The following is a 26,982-nucleotide window of genomic DNA, read 5'->3' on the forward strand; positions in this document are numbered from 1 at the left end:
GGCCTCCTCATCCAGGGGACGTGGTCAAATATGGGGCACCAGGGTTTGTGTGAAAGTCAGTCCCCACTTTCTGCTCAACTGTGGAGAATGCCCTGATCATTGGCTAAATCTGGGTCAGGGTTCGATGTTTACTCCTTGGCTGGTGTCATAGTTTGAGCAGGACCCCTGGTCCCAGATCTGCCCATCATAATGATCTTCTTGTAGGTTTCTATGGGAGAATGGGGAAATAAAAAACAATCTCCAAGGATCTTAAGCAATATCTCACAGCAATATCAGAGGTGAATTAAGCACAGTGGAGACTGGTTTGGTAGAAATCTATTGGATAACCACCTGTCTAAACAGTGCTGAAAAAATTAACATACTCTAAACAGAAGCACAGAACATTCCAATGAAGTTGCATAAGTTTGTACTTAATGAACAATAAGAAGTAGATTTTTGATGTAAAATTTTACAAGCACAAAGAATATTAAAAAGAAAGGCTATACAAAATGTACACTAACAGTATTTGTGGCATATTTTCTGATATTGATAGTATTTCAAGAAGACCTATAATGTAGGATGAGAGTTTTAGTGTTCACCTTAAAAGATACATGAAATAACTCTAAGATAACACTACTATTATTAAATCTAAAGACTATGTTTAAGTAAGTTTCAAAATAATATAAAACAATGAATCTCTGTGATGACTGCTTTTCTCATGATGTAAAGACTGTGCAATGAAGAACACAAAGAAAAAATCATTTTTATTACTATCAGCCATATTGTCATTATAGACCTACTAACAGCATTGTAAGAATCATCCTTCAAGTAGAACGTTATGATAGGCAGATTTGGGCCCAAAGGTCCCGCTCAAACTAAGGCACCAGCCAAGGACAATACAGGCGGTAAACTTTAAACCCCTACCCAGATCTAGCCAATGGACAGGACATTCTCCACAGTTGAGTGGAGAGTGGGGTATGACTTTCACACGAACTCTGGTGCCTCATATTTGACCATGTCCCCTGGAGGGGGAGACCTGGTGGCACTCAGAGGAAGGATAGCAGGTTACAAAGAAGAGACGTGATACCCTATGAGCATATACGGGGGAAGAAATCCCCCTCAGGAACAGTCATAAGGGAGGGGAATAAGGGGAAAAGAGGAGGGAGGGAAGAATGGGAGGATACAAGGGATGAGATAACCATTGAGATGTAACAAAAATAAATTAATAAAAAATGAAAAAAAAGAATCATTCTTCACAAGGATGGCTATTACATCTTTAGAAAATAACCAAAGTGATTCATCAGGATGTAATTCAGATGGCATTCCTCTCTGAGCTTCATGTTTCAGTAGTATAACAATAAAATTGACAGCTAAAGAAGACCTATACAAGGACACCTGTTGATGTACCTGTGTAGGTAGGATCAGGCTTCACACCTAGATAAAGGCTGTTAATGGGTGTGAAGAGAAGGAAGATCAATTTTCCACGCAATGGGGATGGGTAGCCTGATAGGTTTTTCTACACAAGTTCAACACTAAGGTGAGCCAACTGTATATATGTATATACATGAAGAGATCATGAATTTGACAGGCTACAGAGGAGAAGCAAGAGGATCAGGGAACAGAGAATGGTTGAAATAAAATTAAAAGGGGTGAAAATGAGAACACAGTGCTGGGTGGATGTGCAATGCCACCTGCAAAGGGTGAAAGGAAGAGTGTGGTGAATATGGTCGCGACAAAATATAAGAACTTGTCAAAGAGTTAATAAAGATATTTTTAAAGAAAATAAGAACTTCATTCTACATTCAAAATGAAAAATTTTATGTAGCCTCAGTAAAGAAAGCTATTGCCAGTAGCTTTGCAGTATGAGGTGGGTCTTAGTGGTCATATCTCCAAAGATTTTGTTCTTTTTAATATCATCATATTCAGAAGCTAAATACATGAAATGTTCTCATAGAGTAAAACACAATCTATACGTTAATGTAGAAAACATATTTGCTATGGATTTATATGCCTTCTGGGATCATTACAGAATTTTAACTTAGAAAGATATATGTCGAAATAAAGGACGATAAGATTTGAGAGAAGTGGAAACCCAAGTGATCTTCTGTCATAATCAAAGACATACCATTTCATCAATGGAATTCCCTAGTGTCTTTCCCTGAAAAATATCACAAGGGAAATTTACCTTAATATATCACTAACTTGGAAATGTAACAACAATCAGACATAGCAAGAAGATATGTCTTTGGCAATAACCATACTGAGTGGCTAAATCTTTTGCTATTTTGTAAGCTACTTTAAACAATCTAAAAAATATTTCAAGATAGATAATGAAGCTGGATGAGAGAAATAACTTTAAATTCTCTCCATGTATCTAAGAAATTTTCTTGAGTTGTTTAAATATGAGCAGAGTGATTGGGGGCATGAAATGAGAGACCTTTCTTTCCTGTATGTATATATTATAGAGTGTAATTAGTTCTGGTCATTTCAGCACTTGAGCAAAAGATAATGTTAAAATGTATTTCTTCTTATCAGGTTGATTTCACTCTTGCATAGAAAATATTTATGATCATTTGTACATTATTTCTACATTTTACGTGAGAATTGAAAGACTGGGTTTAGCATTGAAGATGATTGCAAGATTAATTCTTACATGATATTATGATTAATGAATTATTTTTAAATTAAAACTTGTTTATAACAAAATGTTCTCACTCTTCACATGTAGATAATTTATAGAGTTCTAAGACTTTAATCTCCTCTTTGGCTTACGCAGAATAGATCTTAAGACTATGATCCTTGGCGGGGTATTTTGGTGTCTAGTGGCATAATATTTGTCATTGAATATTAATTTTAGAAGTACGCCATATTCTGAAGTATAATGAAATGTGACAGCTTATAACTATGAGAAATCTTGTCTCAAATGATTTTATATGCTTTTCTATAAACACAACATCTGGCACCTTAGTTAGACAGATGCACCATGTATTAGCAATAGTTTTGTAAATTACTGTAAAATATGAAATTTCACTAAATTTACTTAAAGACAAAATAAACTTTTAATTAGCATTCTAGAACTACACAAAATTTTGTGCTGTAAATTCATATGACTACAACAATGCGCTTCAATTTAACAAGTAAAAAAATTAAAAAGTGCTCAAGAAACTGTAAATGAGGAACAAATCTGTGATACTGATTTTATTGCATGGTTAAAATAAGTTTTCTTTAATTTTAGGGAACACTTAATGAATCCGATTTTTCTAACTGTATAAAATGAATCTATCAGTTTTTGAAAAGTGGACATTTCAAATTCATTCTGGTTGGTCAAATTACTTCAGTTTTTGCTATCTATTTTTGATTTTTCTGCTGGAATCCATTAAAGAAAAAGAAATATTAGAAGTTGGGGAGATGTTTCAGTCAGGTGACGCTCTTGACGAAACTAAAAAAGATCATCCTGAGTGAGGTAACCCAACCCTGAAAGACACTCATCATATATAATCATAAGTGGGTATTAGACCAACATAGATGTCCTCAGAGACACTCCACCCAGCAGCAGATCGGGACAGATCCTGGAACGCTAAGCAGGAAAAGTGGGGGAATGGAAGGACACAGAGGGGTCAGGAGCTCCACAAGGAGACCACCAAGGCCTGTGGATCTGGACCCACCGAGAACTGCATAAACTGAGGCACAGTTTGTGAAGAGAACCTGGATCACCTGTTCAGATGTAGCTGATGGACAGCTCAATCTCCACATAAGGGAGTCAGGGTGGTACTGACTATGGCTTGAACTCTGGTGCCCTCGATTTGATCACTTCTCCTTTTTGGGGAGGCCCAGTGCCACACAGAGGAAGGAGATGTAGCCTATCCTGATGAGACCTGATAGGCTGTAGTCATACGGTGGAGGAGGAGGTCCCCTTCTGTCAGCGGTTTAGGGGAGGAGAATAATGCAAAAGAGAGAGGGAGGCAGAAAACAGGAAGATACATACAAGTGAGGAGATAACAATTGGGATGTAATCTCATACATCCCAGTTTCTCTATACATTTCGCTATAAATCTGTTTTATTCATTAGTCATAAACAAAAGCATAGTTTATAATTTTACATAATATGTGGGTTTAAAATTGTAAAAAAATATTTTAGAGTGATTCTAATTCTACATTGATAAAACTCTAACCCTCCCCATTAAAATTAAGACACCAACAGTTCTCGCCATTCCAATTATGTGTAATTTTCCTCCAGAAATTTCAGAGTGGCTTAAGAGACCATTATCTACTCTGTGGACCCAAAGATTATCAGTAGCAAATCTGAAATCCAGATCACCTTAGTTGCTGATTGTTTTCTGTTAGTTCACATCATTTGTTCAACAGTTTGATGTGATGGTTATGTGAAAACTCACTTTATAACCTTTACCCTGAATGTACCATCATGATTATTTAAATTACATATTGTGGGACTTCAATTCGTTTGCAGCACCATACTTTACCAGGTTGTTTATTTGAATGTTTTCCAAACTGAAATTTATTAGGTCTAATCGCCATTACAAGAAACTTCTATAATTGTACTGGAGAAATGCACTCTGTCAGTCCAGCTCCTGAAAATGAAACAATAAAACTTACATATAAGCCACTTCTAGTCTTTCTAAGATCCTATATTTTTTGTAGATAAACTCTGTCTCTCCCCTGTATTTCATTATTACTAAAATGTCTGTTTCTTTGAACAATCACTTAAATATACCTTCATTTCAATTACTTGTAATACAGAAACTAAATCATAAAATAGAACTTAAACTTGTCATACAAAAGTTCCAAGGAGTAAACACAGATTTAGCAAATGTGTAAAATAACAATGGAACACTTACAGATGTTATTCGAAAATAACATGTGATCGCTATTAATTTTCTTGAAATGTATACACTGAATTATACACAAACATAAAAACTAGATCGTTTCACACTCTTATTTACTAATTGTGCTTTAATAATTTTACAATTGTTAGGATAAAATAGAGAGTGGAGTGAAACTCTCAGTAGTTAAATTCCCCATACTAAAGTTTTAAGCTCACTTGTGACCACCTGAGTAAGTGAAGCCCTTTAGCTCCTGCACAAACTGTGGCACCAACCAAGGACAACACATACAGTAAGCATAGACGCCCTATTCAGATCTAGTCAATGGAAAGCTAATTCTCCATGGTTGTGGGGAGAGCAGGGATTGTCTCTGACATGAACTCTAGTGCTCCTGATTTGTTCACTTCCTCTTTGTGGGGAGGCCCAGTGGCACACAGAGGAAGGGGAAGCAGGCTATCCAGATGAGACCTGATAGGCTGTGGTCATATGGTTGGGGAAGAGGTCCTCTCCCGTCTGAGGTCTAGGAAAGTGGAATAGGGCAGAAGAAGGAGGGAAAGTAGGAATGAGAAGATACAAGTGAGAGGATAACAATCAGGAAGCAATCTGAATAAATTATAATAAATTAAAATTTAAAAAAAATTGAACGCACCAATGTGGCTTAGAGCACTTAGGTGATTTCCTTCTCCTTTGGCAGACAATGAACACCTGAGTACTTCTGGACACCTTTTGAAGTTTTATACATATAAAATTCAGTGCAATTCTTACCAACACAAAGACCTTTTTGAGTGCTTTAGTTTTTTTTTAAATTTATTCAGATTACATCTCAACTGTCATCCCATCCCTTGTTTCCTCCCATTCCTCTTTTCCTCCCACTTTCACCCTATTCCCCTACCCTATATCTGTGACAGAGGGGGACCTCCTCCCCCACTAAATAGTGACACTCAGAGAAAGAATAAGCAGGCTGCCAAGACAAGACTTGATAGCCTATGAGTGCTTTAGTTTTTACAACAGGCAAAGATGCTGTACGAGGTACCCAATGCTTCCTGACAAGTATGCTACCCCAGCAAGCCTGAGCCAAATCTCAGCCCGCTAACACCCATCCCTTCACACTCGCAAGATATTTGCCTCTCACTGACACATATTGTTTCTAAAGCTCAGGAAATTCTTTGCCAGATCATGGCTAAATTTGATTCGATTTTGGGATTTCCCATGCCATGAAAAACAAAACAAAACAAAACAAATTAACAAAAAATATAAAGTCAAAATCAGCTGCACTGCTCTTTTTCTTGGCCAACAAACAACAGAGAAAGAAGTTTTTTGGAGCATTGGCCATGTAGCATGTTCTTACATATTTAGTTAATATTTGATTTTTTTCCCCTGATGGCATTTCTTCTTCATTTTCCTATTACCTCCCAACTTTACTGTTATGGATGTTGCATCTTCTATGCCCCTGCTATTACTTTGTATTATCCTTTAAACATTATTCTGTAAGCAGATTCTAACTTTGTACATTAGTAAAGAACACAGTAGGAAGTAATGAAGTAATGGCATTTCATTTCTTACTCTCAAATTATCCCTACATCATTTTCACGCAGAATTCGCTTATATTCTGTGAGTCAATATTAGTGTATTCTTCCTTATATCATTCCTCCTCCTCATGGATATTATAACTATCCACCAAATCCTCATATTTTCAGAAATCCCCTACACCTAACAAGATGCCTTAGTAGTCTACATGAAAATGCAATGTCGTATAAATAACTTCCTATACTTTTGTCACTCATACTGTAGCCCACCCTGGATCATTGATAACTAAAACGTCCTTGAAATTTTTATCTTAAATTTCCAAATAAAGAGCTGCCTCTTTCTCTGTGTAACTGGAAGCCATGGACCATTTATTCAGCTATTGTTTTCATTCTCTTAACTGCCTGCCTCTCTATCATTCTGTAACTCCCCAGGCTGTGTCTATCCAAGTACAGAGCATCTCTATGTCAAGCCTGTCAGCCTCTTGCATACAATAAAAGCAGACAACAGTTGCTTTAGTTTGCTTTCATGGTAACTGATGAGGCCTAGTTTATAAACCTCAGACTTTTTATGGATCATCACAAAATCGATGCTGTATTTTCCCTTCATGATTCCTTCAAGCAATTGTAGGCAGATATTTTTAGTGTTTTCCTTTTGTTTCATTTTTAATTCCTTATGAGTGAAGATACTTATTCAAAATAAAAGTAAGTGCATGGAAGCCCTAACAGCTTAATTCAACATTACAGCCAAGCCAGTTTTTCTCCTGCTGTATGCTAGTCCACTGTCCTTATTATTTTGAAAGAATACTTCCTTGTCACAAGCCTCCTCCACAAAATCAACACTTTTTTTTATTATTTCCCTTACGTTCTTGAACTAAACTGTTTTAATCAATGTCCTTTGCAAAATTCGATTTAATTACTTCTAAATAAATAATATAAAATATTTAATGTATTATTTAATTCAATGAATCAAAAGTTAGTGAATCTGTGCATATTTTATTTACTAATGTAGCACTCAAAAAAACATCTTACTTATTTTTCTAGATTTAGCATGATTTATCATGAGAACATGAGATTATTACTGGATATTCTAGTAATAATATGCAACAAATGAATAAATATTCCATCATCTTTACCATATTCTAAGATAGAATTATCAGATGCCCCTCCAGTACTCAGAAGAGCAAGTATTATGTAAATGGGTATATATCATAACTTGGAAATAATTCAAGGTGTTGTCATTTGTATATGTTCCCCCTTCCAAAATGAAAATTGTTTTTTTCTATGCATTCATTGTGTTCTATGAGAAAAACGCTTTTGATTGAACAAATTTGATTATAAAGTACAAAGATATTTTAGTATGATTTCTTACTATTCTAAATAACTCACTGGAAATGAAAAAACTAATTTATAGTATATCACACTTATACAGATCTTGAATATACTTTTTAAGAGGAAAAGCATATGTAGTATATTTAACAATTATCATTGTGATAATATGAAAATATTTCTAATGTTAATAAATAGTAAACCTGACCAAGTTAAAAGAACCTTAGGAGCACTTTGGTGATAAATTTGCTACAAAACCTACTTATAATGAACATAATGCAAGTTATTTACTCACAACATCAAATATTTTATGTCACAATGAGTGACTCTAACATACTTTTTGACCATCGCATCTTTAAGTCATCTTAAGTTAGGAGAATCTGCTACGCCAAGGTCTACTGGTTTCAGTATGAAATTGTCAGCCTGAGCAGTTTATCTTATGAGGGAAGATGAACATTAGGAGGGAATGTGAAACTGACAACTGTCCCTCTTAGTCTCATTTGTGGGAAGAGCAGGATAAATGCTATTTGACCTTCTTAAGTGAGCAGCTTGCTTTCAACACCCACAACCCATGTACATACATGATCACTTGGCTGAAAGTACACATAACCATCTGTTACAATGGCAACATGCCTGCTCTGAAAATGGTGTTCCAGTTTAGACTGCAGGTGCCAGCTAAGTAGATTGGCAACCTAAAATTCTGAAAATGCTCTCCTGTTCTGCAGAAAACGATGACTCATTAACATCCACATGGCTTCTTACCGACACACCACCTGTTCATTATTTTTCAGCCAAAAATATCCATACGAAAATCCATGAGTGAATAGTTAAGGAAACAACATTGAATGCCAATGGAATATTTCAATGTACAACACACTTTTTCCAGTTTTAAAAGTGATTATACATAATCAAAAGCACAATACTTGTATATAAAAAGTGTGCAATCCAAACACAAGAATAAATATATGTTTGCCACAGTATATAACACTCAAAGTAACTACAAATTTTAATACTAAATATATTTATATTGTCCTCTTAATAACGACTAGCTAGAAGCTCAGTAGAACATAAATTTAATTAGAACAATCAGATTTTGTTGCCTCTTTGCAATTGATTTCATATGTGATTGTGAATGTATATATTCATGTGTGGAAGAATTTAAGTGACAATATGAAATAAAATATACTTTTTGTATACCTATTCAGTATGACTTAATTATACACCAGTTAGGCTGGTGGGATACAGAATACATATTTTAATTATACCCACTAGTATATAAAATTCTCTTCCATCAATCTTTGAAGCTACAAAGTAAAAGAATACCACTGTTTAGAATGTAAAAAGTTCCAGATTTTTGAAATCCTAATTTAAATGAAAAAAGTTTTTTTCCACACTCGTAGGCTAATTACCTTCAGTTACCAGATTTGTCATCCTATACAATTAATGTTTATTTTTCACTGAATAAATATCATTTATCAAAGTATATTCACTTATTGTCTCACCACTAGGTTTTAAGTGTACACAATCCTCTCCCTCTTCCTTCTGTGCCTCACTGAGCCCTTTTCTTGTGCCATACTTGTGGTCTCAGAAACAGCTTGATTCCATCCTTTTTTCTTTTGCTTTTTCAGCCCCAACATCTAGCTTATATGCTAAGTCTGCAGTCGTGCTATAAGTCATTTCAGAAAGCAATAAAATGTATTCGGATTCTGTCTGCAAATTAAGTATAAGTTCCTACCTACTCTGTCTTTCTAAAAAGTAGTCAACCAAGTGCATCTCCACTTCATCAACATTATTCCCCAATATCAGAGCAATTTCCCAATATCAGTGACAATAATAAACTGTCACCGGAACAAAATTGCATTAACATTTTCCAGTGTTCTATGTATCTGCTTTTGTTAGGTTTTAAGCTTCTCTTCTCACTTAACTTACCAGAATATTCTACGGAGTTGATCATTTCTGTCTTTTCAGTGCAGTCAGAAGGCAAAAGCTTGAAAGCAAAGTTATTATAGAAGGTTAGGAAGGACCACAGTTCAAAGATTTACTGAGCTATAGCATGAGATAAGGCTACCCTGGGAAGTTGAGAGATAAAAGTAGGAAAAAAGTCTGGAAATCCAACTGGGTTGCAGAGCAATAACTTAGCATTTAACCTCAAGTTGACTCCCCAGTGTCAAATATAAATACCTAAAATTCAATATTTAACAATATAAAAATGAAACTTCTGCTTTATCATACTCGCATTAGAAATAGAGTTTTACTTCAATACTGACCATTTCATTGGTACTATGTTAACATAATAATATATTATAATATATATATACATTATATTGTATGGAAATATTTTTTCTTTACTATCAACACTAAGATATTTTAGATCCTTTTCATATGCAAATATTGAGTTATCCCTGGTCAATATTGTTTAATATTTGTGATAAAATACCTCATACAATCCACAATCACGGAAGGGACTGATTGACTGATATTTGAAGAAGGTATACAGGTTTTCATTTCTGGAGAGCAATTTTGTGGAGACTTGGAGAGTAGAGGTAGATGCTAGTATTCTGTTGGCTTCCACCTTCTTTTTCTCTTTGTGTCCAGTCTGAAACCACAGTCTCATGACATATAGACTTCCTAAGTTTTGGGCAATAACAATGGAAAAGCCAGGTTGAGAGTGGAATTAGTTCTGAGATCTAAGTTTATTCTAAACATCAGAGAATTTCAACAAAGTATACCAACACCAAGAATCAAACGATCTTCAAATATAAGCTAAAACTGGTTACAGTAGTGATGATGACAGACACATTGGCAACTAAAACTTTCAGTTGAAAATCTAAACCATTAGGTCTAGTGAGATAAACAAAGGCTTAAGCATATAAAATAATTTATATTGGTTGGGGGATAAGTCAATATTTTCATATGAAAAATTTGAAAATATTATAGCATTCATATTCCAAAAATCTATATATTTGAAACATCACTTAACTATATTTTATAATATACCTTGCAGCAGAATAAAGATAATTTAAAATTGTATTATAATTAAACAAAACATCAAAAATCATGAATTTCATTGATACACTCATTTTGAACTGAAACATTGTGATTAAGTTGCGAATGTATTTTGGTGACAGTCTATATTTAATGAGGTATCTTTTAGCCAGAGTTATCAAATAAAATGTTGATGTGTCAAACATCAAAATTACCTTTTTTCAATTCTTATAACCCTAAATATTGTAGCAGGAGTGATGAAAGATTAGAACACAGAGTGTACCTGTTACTGTCATAATATTAATTTCACAATAACATGTATGTATTATATATTCTTTATAGCCAGTTACTATTTAAAATACTTGCCAAATATATTTTATACATAATTATTTAGATATACAATCATGATTGTTGAATTACAAAGTTAATAAAAGCATCAGGAGTACCAGGCCTGTCCGAGTTAATAACCCAGAGTTGTCTCCAATACCAGTCAAAGAAACACAAATTATGTGTGCACTTTGATGGAAGAATACTTATTCTTTCTTTGGTGGTTATCATATATTGTGTGTTCGTTTCCTCAAAATTTCTTTTCTTGTCACTGGCATCTAAGTTTTCCTTAACTCCTTAGGTTAGTTATGGTCAGATATAACAGCAGCATGCTTGATGGTGGGATTTAATGTAAATAGCAGGAAGGCCACAGACGTTAATAGGAGAAGACACAGGCAGATGGATCCTATAATATCAATTTTAAAGCTATATACTGAGTTTTGAGTTTTGTAACTTATCCTTACAGACACTACAGTGCACTGAATGATTGGGGGGGAAAGTGGTATAAAAGTAAAAAAATAAATGGTAAAATCTTACCCAATTTCTGACAACATTTTATAAACCATGACGAAAATGCATACGAAATACTTGCATTGAGCTCCTTTAAATTTTGAAACCAATACCTCTCTCCTTGGATTCCATCCAGGGTTTAATTTCATACCTACAGTTTTCTTACAATTTATGTGCAATAGTTTCCTAGTTCAAGGAAATCCCCGATGTTCTTTGAGGCTATATTTATGAAAAAACAGTATTTTATCTTTATATTACACTATGCCATGATGAAATGTTTACCCAAGAACACAGTGACTTTTTCTATAAAAATAAACAAACATAAATTGCCAAGGTCACAACCAAGTTTGTGACAGAACTGGGATTAAAACATGCAGACTTCCTGAGCAGTTACTGTCATTTCATTCCTAAACTCTGGTTCATTTACATCTGTGATCTTCAGGACACTTTATACTTCAGTTCCTAGGCTTCGGACCTGTCTCATGCAGGACTGTTTACACTTGTGAAAGGCAACTTGCATCACTGTAAATGGATAAGATCTCCTGAAACACTGTATTACTACTTTCAGAAGCTTTAAACTATGTGCTACTTAAAAATCTTTACACTTGCCTGATTTAAAAAGTGTTTCTTGTGTTTTGGGATTAGATTACATAATTTGCTTCTTTGTTTTCCTTCATATGAACTGTTCCAGATGCCACACACCTATTCTCCTTTAAATTCATTAGACTAAAGTTAATGTAGATATTGTCTGAAAACAGACACATTTTAAGTCAAATTTTAGCTTCATAGATTAGAGTGTACACATTAAAAACAAAAGAAAACAGTGAGTGCTTTTTAAATGGTTTTTATATTGGCATTAATAATTTAGCTCAATAATGATATGTATCAAAAACATAGCTTGGCCAGCCTGGTCTACAAAGTGAGTCCAGGACAGCCAAGGATACACAGAGAAACCTTGTCTCAAAAAAAAAAAAATAGTTTGGGTTCAAGAAAAATTAAATAAAACAGTGAACTTATTTTGGAATTAACAGGAATTCCATTAACAAGCTTAACTTCCAAGACCCTGGTGAAAATGGTAAAGAGTCAGGTAATTTTCAGTACAAGCAGCAGTGAAGTTGAAAGGGTGTGGTTTCAAATGAAATTTCAGAAACACTTTGAAGTAAGAATTATCATTGTGAAAAGGCTGACTATTAATAAGGGTTTGGACTGTGAGAACTAGTTCATGTTGTCAGAAGATGATACCTATCAGAGGCTGTGCATGAGGAAAAGGAATGGCGTCCCCTAGTTAGCACAGCCATGATGGGTGAGCTTTGGAGAGGTAGAGTGCAAGGACTGTGTGTGCAGAGGACTTCATGTTGTTTTGGAGCATCACTATACAGTTGCTCTTGTGTCATCACTTATATGAGCTGTATGTAAACTCTAAAGGGTCTACCAGGCTTCCGTGGGCAGTACCACTGGCACTCACAACAATAATGCTTGATCTCTTTCAGGCATTGCTGCTGGAGCAGATTAATGATTCAACCACCAGCCTCGAAAGGAATATAAATATGTAGATTGTTAGCCTTGACTACTAACTTTAGAGAGAATTTGGAAAAATAGGTTGCTTAGCAAGGTTATTTGTTTGTTTGTTTGCTAGTAGCTTTGATGTCGTGACTCTTAGGGAACAATTTTAAATTTAGACAAATACACTCTACATGGTTGAGCTAGGGACTTTTTGAGGTTGGTGAGCAAGAATAGGCCAGATTATCGCTCCTGACATGATTCCCTCATTGAAGCTGGGCTTCAAGGTGATTAATTTCTTGTACCCAATTTTGCCCTCAGCTTCCTGATATGATTCAATAAAAATTATTAATGAGCACATGTGCACCTTTAGGATTTAAAGTAGAAATGGGTGATTATTTTTATATAAATTTGAGATTTGTGATTCTTTTAAGATTTGTATAAGATTACCTTTCTTTGTAACCCACAAATTGTAGCCTGCCCTGAAAAAAAAAAAAGCTGGCTGAAAATTTACCTTGCTTGCTCACACTTTTTTTTTAACAACAAATTGCTTAATTACAAATGTATATGGGTTGTTGGAATAATTTGTTTTTCGTATTTGTTTCTGAACCATAATATGTAGAACATTTGATCATGTGAGGGTATTGGGAAACATGTTTTTTTATGTATACTCACAGTAATTATTCGGCTAAAACAAAATCAGAATGTAATCACATTGTGATGTTTGTACTGCTTGAAAGATGTTATTGAGATATATAAGCTGTGGAAGAAATAATAAAAATGGTTAAAACCCTTTTCCATCCACAAAAGAGGTTGGGTTCTTTTCCCATCCATAAAGATGGTTAGTATTTTGACATCTGCAAAGATGTATGTTTCTGTGTAAGCTTGGGTTGGGACTTGCTCTTCAGTGTTTTCTCCATCCACCCTATGTGTGAATATATGTGTGAGTGAGTGAGTGTGTGTGTGTATGTGTGTGTGTGTGTGTGTGTGTGTGTGTGTGTGTGTATTTGTAAAGTAGAAGTAGCTTATGTCTGCTGGAGTCTGCCTTACTTTGTCATCAAGTGCCAGTGTATCTGTTTGTGTGTGTGTGTGTGTGTGTGTGTGTGTGTGTGTGTGTGTGTGCGTGTGTGTTTTCCATTTTCTTTCCTTTTTCTAGATGTTTGCCACAATCAATGGAAATCCACACCAGGAAGCCATCAGCTCAGGCCCACTGCCAACAACAATCTTTTCTGCCCTACTCATCACAACCACTATTGGTGGAAGCTCCTTTCTGTAACAATCAGTTCCAGCCTGCAGAGTTTAGCTTTTTACCCTTAGAGAAGGTCTTTTGGGTTATCAGTCAGTTACCCATGTATGCCCTGCCTCAGTTTACCCTGTGGTGTCTGGGTAAACTGGTCTTCAACAGATACCTTTTTAGAGAATGAAAGAAAAGGTGAAGAAATAATAAATTTACATAAGATAAGGAAAATAGTTTTTGTAAATGAATAGTTATAGTTAGATTCCACAAAGATATGAGACAGAAATAAATTGGTTTATACAACTTCTTGATCTGAAAAGAGTCATCCATATAGATGTTTTAGAATAAATATGCAGTAAGAGATATTTTAACTTAGAAGCTCAATTTACTTTCTGATCTAAAGCTAAAGATCAACCTTGATGTGCTCTGAAACTGCCTGCAACCCAGTACATGACCAGATTCAGGAAAGTCAAATAAGTGCTGGCCCTACTGTATTTTGTCAAGATGAACACTCTTAACGTAATGTCTAAATGTTAGGAGAAGAAAATGGGAGATAGGTAGAAAGGAGAGAACTAGGAAGAGAGAAGAACAGAATGAGAATCAGAGCAGACTGTGAGGTCGTGAAGTAATGGAGGTGATGTATTCTACAGAGAAATACCAAGAATAGCCTAGTGAGGATTTCTCTTTCTGTACTACAGAATTAAAACTGAAACTTAGTAGCATTATGAGGTACCGATGGGAATGGCAAACTACTGAGTTGAAATTTCCCGACATTGGACTGATAGAAATACCTGATTGTTCAAAATACCCATCATTCGCTATTCTTTCTGTTATAGCTTCATATGTTTGCTAAAACATACCTTGGAGATATTTACATCCCTCTGCTAATTACATGATTATATTCCTATTACGTAAGGTTTTAAAATTTTCTATTTATATATATTTTTAGATAAGCTCTGATTCCTTCATAGTGGTTGGCCTTAAATGTTCTATGTAGATCACGCTGGTCATTAATTCATAGAGATGTGTCAGCCTCTACCACAAAGATATTAAAATTTTAACTACACACAAATTTTTTGATAAAAATGGGCACATCAATGAAAATTTTTCTCAGTGTTGACAAAACAAGATTGAAATTATGCAAACAATGATATTTGAATAAATGTCCATATGTATACATAAATAGATTAGACCTTTAAAAACATAAGAATGATTTACCTGTGTAAATATCTAGGGTTGTCTTAAAATGATTAAGTATATCTATATACTTCAATCAATCTTGAGAATGTGGCCACATGTTCAAATAAAATCATTTTAGGTAATTGCCAATAATTATGTTTATATAATAAAATGGGTCAAATAATTTAAATATTCAAATAAGAAAAATTAGCAATTATTAAAACAATATATTTGAAGGAAGAAGAATAAGGGATTTATGTAAAAGTATAGTACATATTTTATGAAGGTTCAAAAGCTCATTGTATAATCTTTTAATACTTCAATTAATAAAAGACATTAGCTCACAGAAAATGACAGGGAAAGGCAAGAACCTATGAAGCTAACAGTTAAAACTCAAAGAAAATATTTATTAATATTCCAAGTAAAAGTAATGTTTGTAGAATTAGTAAAGCACTATTTCCAGTGATGAACATAGTTTGTCATTCTTTGCATTGAAACAAGCTATACTTGCCTAAAAGATATACAATTACTTGAATATTCTTATTTATTACTTAAATATAAATAAAATTGAAATAAAATATCCCCTATGTTAAATAATTCATATTTGTTTGGGACCATACATAATTTTAAGAGAGTATTTGTTAACAAAAATGTTTATTAAAAGTATATCCAACTGTATATAAAGTTGTGTATACCACATAATCTGGGAAAAGCTCCAGAAGCCACAAGTTGGTGAGCAAACTCTCTTGTTGAATAGATTTCAACTACATAATAACAGAAATAGAATTTCCAAGAAAAACTATATATTCACATCCAAAATTATCTTTTCTTAGATGTTAATGCCTGGCTGCTGCTCTGAAGAGGTCCAGGGTAGTGTCTGTGGGGCTGGATGCAGATGCTCTCCCAATTCGTTTTATTTTCTTGGGTTGCCAGAGCAGATGGCTCAGGCAACTGATCAGGATTGAAAAAGGGAAGAAAAAAAAGGAGCCCATGGTTTCTTCTCTAGGGACTGGCTGTACTGTGGCTGAGGAGGAGAATTTAAACTGACCACAATTTTCCTATGGCTGAGGCTGTAAAAGCAGCTTTAGCCAGAAACTGCATGGGTGTCATCAAAGGAGGCTCTTTGATCTGTAGACAGGACTCCTTGCAAAGATCTCCTGTAAGCCAATGTAAACTTAGGCTTATTAGCCATTGAAGGCTGATGGCCCTGAGTCTGCCAGCTTATTTGTGAATCTACAGAGAAATAAGAAATAAGAAAGAGAAAATAAACCACTCATGCACATACATTCAAGAGAAATGGTGGATGCAATTAGGCATCTCGACTTCAACTGAAGTTAGGTTTCCCAATCTCAACATATACATTCAAGAGAAAAGGTTCAAGAGAAGAGGTGGATGAAATCAAGCATCTTAACTTCAACTGAAGTTAATATTCCTAATTTCAGCACTGTTTATTGTAGATGACTATACTTAACTTCTAAGAAATGGGTATTACCTCAAAGTCAAAAAAAAAAGGCAATTAATCAGGAAAACAGATCAATTCTAAAATACAACAGGTGACATGATATAAATCTAAACATTTATTATCTAAGTATCCATTTACATAAGTTCACAGTGAGTTCAGAGTGACAAGGCCTAAAAGTTACAAAAACATACGACTTATCAATTAGGACTGACCTAACTATACATTATCCAGCTATCTCTTAGTTCATAATGAGTTCAGGACAATAATTTTATCTGTCTTTCATTCTAAGAAACTGAGTAAACTCAGACATCTCTAGGTAGCTTCATTCCAACTTAGGTTTATGGGATGTTTAAACAAACTTGCCTATATTTATGGTTAAATCCCAGGATTTGTGATGCTATCTAGAGTGTATGCCTATATTTATGGTGAAATACCAGGAATTATGGTGCTATCTGGAGTGTAGGCTTATCTGAAGCCATAAATCTGCTACAAGGCTGTCCTTAGTGAGGCATCTGAAGGCCCACAAAGGTATGCAGCCATAAACTAACTTTATCTTTTAAAACTATTTGAATCAAAGCAGGAATTCCCTGATCAGGGATTAATTCATCTGAATAACAAACAGTACATCTTCAACAAAATCCTATGGGAAGTTTGTTCAATTAGAGCTCGTCAATACCAAGAAACTAATGGTCACACTAATGCCAGATGTTTTTACTTTTTGGTTGTTCAATACAGGGTTTCTCTGTGTAATCTTGGTTGTCCTAGGCTTATTTTGTAGACCAGATGGCTGTGAATGTAGTCCTGACTGTCCTGGACTCACTTTTTAGACCAAGCTGGCCTTAGACTCACAGTGATCCACCTGCCTCTGCCTCCCTGGGTGCTAGGATTAAAGGCATGAGGCATACCAGATTTTCGAGAGATGCAACAAAGCACAATTGAAGGGTACTCAGAGGTTGGAAGCAGTTCTGGGGGTACATCACAGTTCTAGACCTTGTGAATACCAGATCACCTCCTAGATAGCCCACATGCCTCTTGAGCTCCCTTAACAAGGTGGCTCTTGGCACTTAGACAAAAGGTGAAATTGAAAACTAAAATTTCTAGAATTTTTCAAGAAGACAAAGATTGGGGGAGAATAGAGACAGACCTAGAGTAAGAAAAAAGAAGACTTTAGAAGCCCCCCATCTGTCATATGATTTCAAATCTATTAGGTCTTACTGCTATCATCTCTAACTAAGTAAATTTATGGACAATGTTGAGAGAAAACATGTTTTGTCCATCCTTCCTCAGTTATAATACCTTTAGTGATTATTTCCAACACATTTAAGGACAAAAGGACTCCACTGAGGAATTTATTATACTGACGTCTCTTAAAATATATGGCATTGACATTAGATTTACATTCATCTAGATGTGGTAAATTATAATTATAAAGAAAAAACACAGAGCAATATACATGTGTATTTATGGGCATAATTAACATTAATCCAACTTCTAGACAAATTCTTTGACAAATTTCACTTCACTTGACATCTTGACAGCAGAATTTTATTGGAAAGGGCTGGCAACCTCCTATCCAAACAACCTTCAGTATAAGAAAGATCATGGCAACATGAGAGAATTGATTACCATTCTCAGCATTTACTAAAAGAAGAAATACAGAAAAATGAAATAAAGAGAAATGACCATCCATCACAGCCTCGTAAGAGAACCTTCAACTCATATGCCCATTAATAACACTCAACTCTGACACCAGGCTATGAAAAAAATTCTCTCAAAATCCTTGGAAAACTTTCATACTATAAGTTATAAACATGGCTATAGCAAAGACATTTCCTGGATTTTTGTTGAACCTAGTCCAATATCATCACGTGTTTTACTGAACAAATTTAACCAAGGTCTTCAAAATCATTGTTATCTTGTCATTTAATACATAGTTTTTCTGAATTTAAGAAGGTAAACAAAACAAACAAACTTGCAAAATATTCAGAACAAACACTTTGCCAAACAACTCAAATCTCCATCTCTGATTATTTTACTTTTTACCACAAGAATATATAACTTGGTCTAATAGATGGATGATTATATATATAATGAGGTAAAATAGTTAAATAAGGTCTTTAAAAACCTCAGAGACCTACAGATATGGCATTTAAAGATGTTTTTATTATTCTAAAGGTTCTTTGACAACAAGACAAGTTAACTCCTGGCAACACCCACCCTGCCTCAAAAAAGAAAGTGAGCATCTAAGAACATCTTTATGGAACTGGCTTCAATGTGGCCGACCAGCCACTGGCCGAAATGTCCTCATTTCTGCCACAGACAGAATTCTGCATAAAAATGGGCAAGTTTAGATGCAGGCAGAGTTGACAGGCAAACTCTGCCAAGAAAGGGTAATCTAGTCATCAACAGTTCCTGCCTTGCAAATATGTCTGTCAGAGATATAGGGCCAGAAGACTGAAGATGATGCTCTAATGTTATAGAGAATATTGGGTGCCTGCTCAGGCTGTAAACTATCTCAGTAATTTTCTCATTTTGGAAGCTGCTAACCTGCACTCTGTGTTCATTCAGGTATTTAAGTTTTATCCCTTCTTAGGCCTCTGATGAGCTTGAAGACCAGATAGTTTAGTCTCTCAATTAAGCTTAGTAGGTTAGGGGTTAAGATGTTTTATGAGATATAATAGATATTAATCTCCATTCAGAAATTTAGACCCAACAAGTGAGGAAAGATGTCTACTTCAAGTTTGCTAAATACAAATAGCCAAATCACTATTAATATAACACACACACACACATACACTCTCTCTCTCTCTCTCTCTCTCTCTCTCTCTCTCTCTCTCTCTCTCTCTCATGGTTCTTCCTGCTGTATGCAGTTTATTTTACTCAGGTGTAATAATATAAATGTATATGTGATTTGATTATTGCTAAATAAAAAACTAATAATGTAAGACTTTACATACAATATCTTCTATAACCTATATATCTCAAACCAATGACTATTCTACTTAATTATTATTGTTATATATACTAACACTCATATGTAAAAAATATGAACACAAACTTTTGTGGCTATAAGTCTTATTTGCATGTATATGATTCAGAGATTAACACTTGATGTTAAATATCCAATTAGAGAGCTCCTCTTCGGGGAAGACAAATTTTCTCTTTCTTACCTTTTATTAGTTGCTTGTAGTTCTTTGTGTAAGGTGGGACCTCAAAGGTATACTGTCTTCTATGATAGCCTCTCTATTAGTGGCTGTCATTGTGCAGGCCTGACATATTTTCAAGGCACCATGGATATAGCTTTCCAGTAATAAATAGAAAACAAAACATCTGAGCAGATTTCCTAGTTGGATGACTTTTCCAGTGTTTTCACCTTAACTTTTTGAGATGTCCTCTGTTTTCAGTGCAGAAGTTGTAGATATATTTATTATGGATGGTTACACCACAGTTTGTTCTCTGTATTTGGACCATTTGTAGTTTTTTAATGGTTTTAGTCAGCTGTAAATATAGGCTTCCTTAATGAAGAAGGAGAGCTACACTTAGCAGGCAGGGCCCTGGTTCATGCTGTAAATAATTTTATAATCAAGACATTAAATTTCACTCAGAGGTTTGAAAATATATCTGAATATCTACATTCCTAAAGAACATAAGGTAACATCAGAAGGAAGCCATGTCTGTATGGTTAAATCAACTCAATTATAATTGTAAATCTTAAAATTTTCTATATAATACAAAACCATAACAAGACAAGAAGTGGGTCAATATTTCAAGGAAACTATTCAGAGTTTTTGAGACCTCTGTATGAATGTGTATTTTCAAGATTGGCTTCAGAGACAACATTAAATATTTCATGTCATCTAAAATTTTTAATTGCATACTAAAAGACAACAGGCTAGGATATTAAATTAGTGTCTACAACATATGAAAATAGATTGTTCGTATTTGAGTGTTTAAAAACTAGAACTGTTGCATGCTTTAGAAGCTTGATGAAATGCCAGGAACTGGCTCTCTGAGAGGATGTGTTCAAACACTCAAGTTCAATAAAAAAGGAAAAATAGAGGGAAGTATGGCATTGTCGACTATAATTAAAGGTACAGGTGTTCCTGAAAGTCAGTGATTATTGTTCTAACAGTAGAGAAGAGCCAGATATAAATACCACCATGAAAAGACTAGGACATTCACCTACGTGGAATATTTATTTGTGAAACAGATAACTTGAAGAACCATAAAATGAGAAGGAAGAGAAATTGCCTAAGCTTATTAATTATATAAGCATAACATTTGTTTATCCAATGTCAATAAAACTTTCAAGGTAAATTTTATATATATAATTTACACATGTATGTGTAATACATAATTGTGTGAAATGTGTGTGTGTGTGTGTGTGTGTGTGTGTGTGTGTGAATGCATATAGACATAGACATATCTTGAGTAAATTGAAACAAAACAAATGTGGTAGTAATGGGCAAAATTATTGTAACATGTTTAACTTCTACCTCAAATTAAATCATGTAGTTCAAATTTTGTTTTATTACTACAAAATACAAATATATTACTATAAAAATAAGGAAATATGCCTTAAGATCAAATTAAGCATCTGATTTAATACCATCTTTATTTGATCAAATTTGAATTATTTTAAATAACAGCAGCCTATTAAAACACTGCTTTTTAAAAAAAAAAAAAAACACTGCTTTGATTTTTATCATTTCAAGCCTTGTAGTTTGCATCATTCATGGTATGTTGCATCATAAAGGAAAGTGTATTTTCTCATTATTAAGAACCCCAGGGCCGGCATGGTGGTGCACACCTTTAAACCCAGCACTCAGGAGGCAGAGACAGGCGGATCGCTGTGAGTTTGAGGCCAGCCTGGTCTACAAAGTAAGTCTAGGACAGCCAAGGCGACACAAAACCAAAAAACAAAACAAAACAAAACAAACAAACAAAAAAAAAAAACAAAAACCAACCAAACAAACAAAAAAGAACCTCAGAACATAATTTGAAAGCTTCTAATATGTGCTGATATTATTTCAATTTTCCAAAAACTGTGAAAATTAATTTTTATTGAGCAATATATATTTTCAAAGCTTACAGAAGACTAACAATTTAATTTGCTTTAATGTAAGTTTATTTTTGTTCATGTAATCATCATGTGCTAGCGCACAATATGTATATACATGTAAAGGCAGTTGTACCACCTTTGATATCCTTTCTCTGACTTAACCATCTTTTTTTTTTTTAATACAGAGTTTTTACAAGCTTTTAACTCTCCAAACAGAACAACCTGGTTGGATAGTGTACCTCAGGGATACACAGCACTCTGCTTCCTTATTGCTGAGAAAAGAAAGCACATCACATTCCAAACTTTGGCTGTGTGTATTTTGGACATTGTACTTATTTCTTATGTTTTCAAGGTCAAAATTTCACTGACCAGGTTATCTAACCGAAACCTTAAACTAAATTTTGTAGCTGCAAATTTCAGCATAGACCTCATATTGACTAAGAATACTTTTCATTAACTAGACATATGAGAACCTTTCTTACATTAAAGTATAATTAGTCAAATAACATTAATTTAGTTGGTGACTTACTAGCATTGCTATTGCTGTGATGAAACACTAAGACCAAGAGCAATTTGAGGAGGAAAGGGTTTTTGGCTTGCTCTTCCACATCACAGTTCATCATAAAAAGCAATCAGGGCAGAAACTCAAAAACAGCTGGGTCCTAGAAGCAGAAGCTCATGTACAGGTTATGGAGGAGTGCTGCTTCCTGGCTTGCTCTTGTGGCTTGTTTAGCCTATTTTATTATAATGTGCAGGACCTCAGTCCCAGAGACTTAACCAACTCCAGCGGGCTGGACCTTCACCCATCAATCACTAATTAAAAAAATCTCCCACAGACTTGTCCACAGCCCAATCTTACGGAGACATTTTCTTGATTGAGAGTCCCTCCTCTCAGATGACTATAGCTTGTGTCAAGTTGATATGGGACTCTGCTGGTTCGTTGCTGACTTCTCCAGAGAGCCATTTTTGCCTTCCGTCTATATTGGTGCACTGCCTTTTCTCACCAGGGCTCTCACTCCAGCTGATCTGGTAACTCCCGTTCTTGTAAGGCGCTTCACAAAGCCCTCAGACAAGATTACAAGCATATCGCTTCCATGATAAGGAACTTAATCAGCAAGCACAGAGAATTCGGAAAGTACCCCACCCTATGCTGAGCACATCCTAGCCTCCAGCAAATGACCTCTGAATGTACCTAGAAGTCATCCTCCCCACCCCCCCACCACATAGGATAATTATGTACTATTTTCTCCTGTGACAAGGCCTCCCATGTTATTGCCTGTAAGGGAGTATTGTACCATTCTATGTAGAGTAAGTATCCTGGCACCCTTAGCCCTAGGAAATCAGACACATTCACCCTCAAAAACCCTCTCTACTGCTCGAACTTTCTTAAAAAAAAAAAAAAAAGGCTGACTGGTGTGCTGTGTGCTTGTGTTTGAGAGATCACTCATTTTCTTGCCTGCCATTCCTCCACCATGACCATCTGAGACTATTTGCCCCTGGATGCCTACTGGCCAGGTAGCAATGGGGGAACCTTTTTTCAGCCGTTGGGGCCTGCTCATCTACTGCTTATAGCTTGGTACTGACCCTAAGTGAAGCACCTCTGGGCCTGCATCTCACCGGACCTGTCTGTCAGTGGTTGTGAATTTTTTGGTCTTATAAAAACAACTTTCTGCTTATGAAATCAAGCAGCATTTTATACTTTAGGATTTTGGGAAGAGTGCAAACACTTCACAACATGAATGACCCTAGGTGTTGGTTGTCTTTCTCAGGGTCTTCTTCAGCTCATCAGCATGCATCCAGAACCATTGTGAGTAAACCTTGTTGTTTCTGAAAGAAGTCTGTGCCTTTGTTCCAGGAGAAGCATCTCACTACCTGAATAGATCAGCTTATTGAGAATATGGTAGTATCAAAATAAGGGTTTGCAAATATTTGTAAGTATCTTGTAATATGTGGAATCTACACAAGCATATGTTAATTGTATACAATTTAGTATAGTAATTTAGAAGAATCCTTTTCTTTTCTTGTCCTTTTTTTTGGAAAACAGATTCTTTTCTCATATACCATACTCCTTTTCTTCTCCTTCTATTTCCTTTAGTTCGTCCATATATCTCTTCCCCTCTGGATCCACTTCCTTTGTGTCTCCTATTAGAAAAAAAAAATGGCTTCTAAGAGATAGGAGGGCCTTTTTCAGTTAATTAAGATTTAATATGCCATTAATGATATCTACATCACAATGAAAAGTTCTGACATGCCTATTATGGTCCTTTATGGCTGACTAGATAAGAGAGTAGAGATTTATAGGTAAAATGTACAAAGATAGTCCTAGACAGGGCTTTACCTACTGTTTGCCTAATACTTCTGATCTCTCAGCTAAGGCATGATCTCTCAGCTTAATTACGATAGATATGTTAATATAATTCCTTCATTTTCCCCTGACATTTGGATATATTTCCAAGAACAGATACAGTAATTAATTTTATATTCTGTGTAAATATGCAGAGACTGAGAGGTAGGATAAATGATGAGTTCCACGATATCTCCATCAAAACCAAACATACAAACATGAAGGAAAACGAAAAACAACTCAGGACAATGAAACAGACTAACAGACTGTCCTAACCTGAACTTGTTAATTATCTTTAATGCCCAATAACTCACCATTATTTTTTTTCATATGTTTACCCCATGGCATTTGGAACTCAGTATGCAGTAACCGGCCTGACAAATGTATTCCTGGAGACCCATCTCCATCAACCTCCAATGTAGACAGTATAAAGCTATTCCTCTTAGATGATGCTTACACTTGTAAGTACTCATGTATTAGACAGCATTCACAAAGCTGAAGTATATTACCTCCTGGACTTTCAATAACAATCCATTGCGTTAGCATTATCATTATGTTACTGACATTGGTTGGAATACTATAGTAGTTGCACAGTATCCAAAGCCAAGTAGCTAGGAAGTCATGGCTCCAGGAATCAAAGTTGGATGTACATGATCTTTCCTTTAGGCTTCTTCTCTGGTTTTATCCACTTCTCCTGTGCTTCATATACTTATGATCAAGTAGTGATGAGGCAAATCTATAGCCTGTTAATGTGTTAACAGTAAAATTAAAAACAATTAAAGTACAATAATTAATAAAATGGTTACAAGTATAAACATTTCCTACAAAATGGTTTCATTTTAAATTCACATATTACTAACTTGTTTATCTGCATTAATATTCGTGAAACAGAATGAGCTGAGTAATAATCAAGTTATTATCATCCACTCAACATCATCATATTTGGTTTTAAGTTTGATACATTTTAATGAATTTGAGTTATTCTATGCACATATATTTTCTAAAGAGTAACAATTATGTTTTTACAGTATAATTATTGGTACGTTAATGTATTGCTTTGTTAAAGATAAAATGTAAGCTAAGCATGGTGGCACATGCCTTTAATTCCAGCACTCAGGGAAGTAGAGGCTAGTGGATCACTCTGACTTCAAGTCCAGCTTGGTCTACAAAGTGAGTTCGGGACATCTAAGACTACACAGAGAAATCCTTTCTCAAAAAAAAGCCAAAACAAACAAAAAAAGATAAAATATGTGTTTTATGAGGACAAATTTGACTATCTAGCATCCATAGGAATTATTTTATATTAAGTCATAATCAGTTAAAATATATAATGTCATTGCTAAATGGAAATTCCATCTTCCTCTAAGTGCACAAAAATATTGCACATCTTACTTATGCTTTAAAATAGCACAGGATTTTCCATTAGAAATATTATGACAGAATCACTAATAAAATAAAATAGAATAGCAATTTCTCATCTTCTATAATATCATGGCTGTGATCTGGTTTGTAATCCAGTGGATTTCTAAACCAGAATTTCACAAAATAACTATCAGAGCTTTATAAATATAAATGCACACTTATTCCTGGCATACACAATGCTCACATGATATTTTGGTCTTAACTAAAAATAAAAGTATCCATATGACATATATGATATATTTGTAAAAGTAATTGTCCAAGCTACCAACTATCCAAGAAAAGAAAAGAGAAAAAGAAGAGAAAAGGAAAGAAACAGACCAAGCAAACAAATAAAAACCCAACAACAATAAAATAAAAACCAAGAAAACAAAACAAAACCCTTATCTATTCTGCCATTTCAGGATAACATAAAAGTCAGTAACTATTTGTTTATTAGCATTATGACAATGCATGCTATGAGAATTTGAGTGTCTCCATTTTGATTGGCTACCAGGGAAGCCGATCAGCTGTATTTCTAGATGCGGTCTTCAATGTCTCTATTACAAAGGTTATGCCAAATACTCTGATGTCCTATCAAACATATGATGTAAAATATTTCTTGAAATATTTGTATCTGTAGGGTTTTATTTTTATTCATTAAGCTTTGTAGTTTCAAAGGCTCCAAGAAGTTTTATTAATATAAGGAATGATTTTTAGTTATTAAATAACTAATCATTTACCTCAGAAATCTCTTTTTGGAGTTAAGTACATTGCTATGTCTTAGAATGCCATTGGCAATTGTCTGCTTCTTCTAAGATTTTGTATTGAGAACAGAACCAGAATTGAGGAGAAGAAACATAATTCATAAACAATTGAGAAAGACTTGGAGGATTTCTTCTATCCCAAAATATTGAAGAAGGGTATTTGTCTCTCAAGGGCTCTTGACCTTAGCTAGTTCCCAAATAGTCAAGACAGAGACAGCTCGGATTTATAAAAGTTTTAAGGTACAGTAACTGCATAGGTATCAACCCTCTAAGCTACTTTTCTACTTCTCAGCTACACTCCCCAAGTTCCCTGCCATAATATTTCCTTTTGGGCTGCTTTTTTCCATAAAACCAACCCTCATGGCCATGTGCTCATGATCCTTGCTGCCCCATGGTGAGCTTCCTTCTCCTGCTTCCTTTCCTACATCTTCTGCTTCCTTCCTTCTCTCCTCCCTGCCGTGTGATCCCTCTCAGGCCAAAATTCCTGGGAACCTCAGCTCCACCTACCTCTATTCTGCCTAGTCAAGGGCTTCAGCATC

At 34.8% G+C, this 26,982-nt stretch overlaps 1 protein-coding gene across 1 annotated transcript in view; it reads right to left on the reverse strand.

Annotated features, from left to right (window-relative positions):
* Positions 1-4,250: 4,250 nt before the first annotated feature.
* The window catches only part of LOC311608612 (uncharacterized protein), a 33,127-nt gene continuing 10,395 nt past the window's right edge, over positions 4,251-26,982 (reverse strand). Inside the window, exons 3-6 of the mRNA XM_084801166.1 lie at positions 24,788-25,021; positions 10,110-10,300; positions 9,602-9,659; positions 4,251-4,568 (exon numbers count right to left, since the gene is read on the reverse strand). Coding sequence (XP_084657292.1) covers positions 4,528-4,568; positions 9,602-9,659; positions 10,110-10,300; positions 24,788-24,830 — 333 coding nt within the window. The 5' untranslated portion in view covers positions 24,831-25,021 and the 3' untranslated portion in view covers positions 4,251-4,527. The remainder of the gene's footprint in view (positions 4,569-9,601; positions 9,660-10,109; positions 10,301-24,787; positions 25,022-26,982) is intronic.

This window comes from Acomys minous (assembly GCF_964271855.1).
Source record: "Acomys minous genome assembly, chromosome: 11".
Lineage (NCBI taxonomy): Eukaryota > Metazoa > Chordata > Mammalia > Rodentia > Muridae > Acomys > Acomys minous.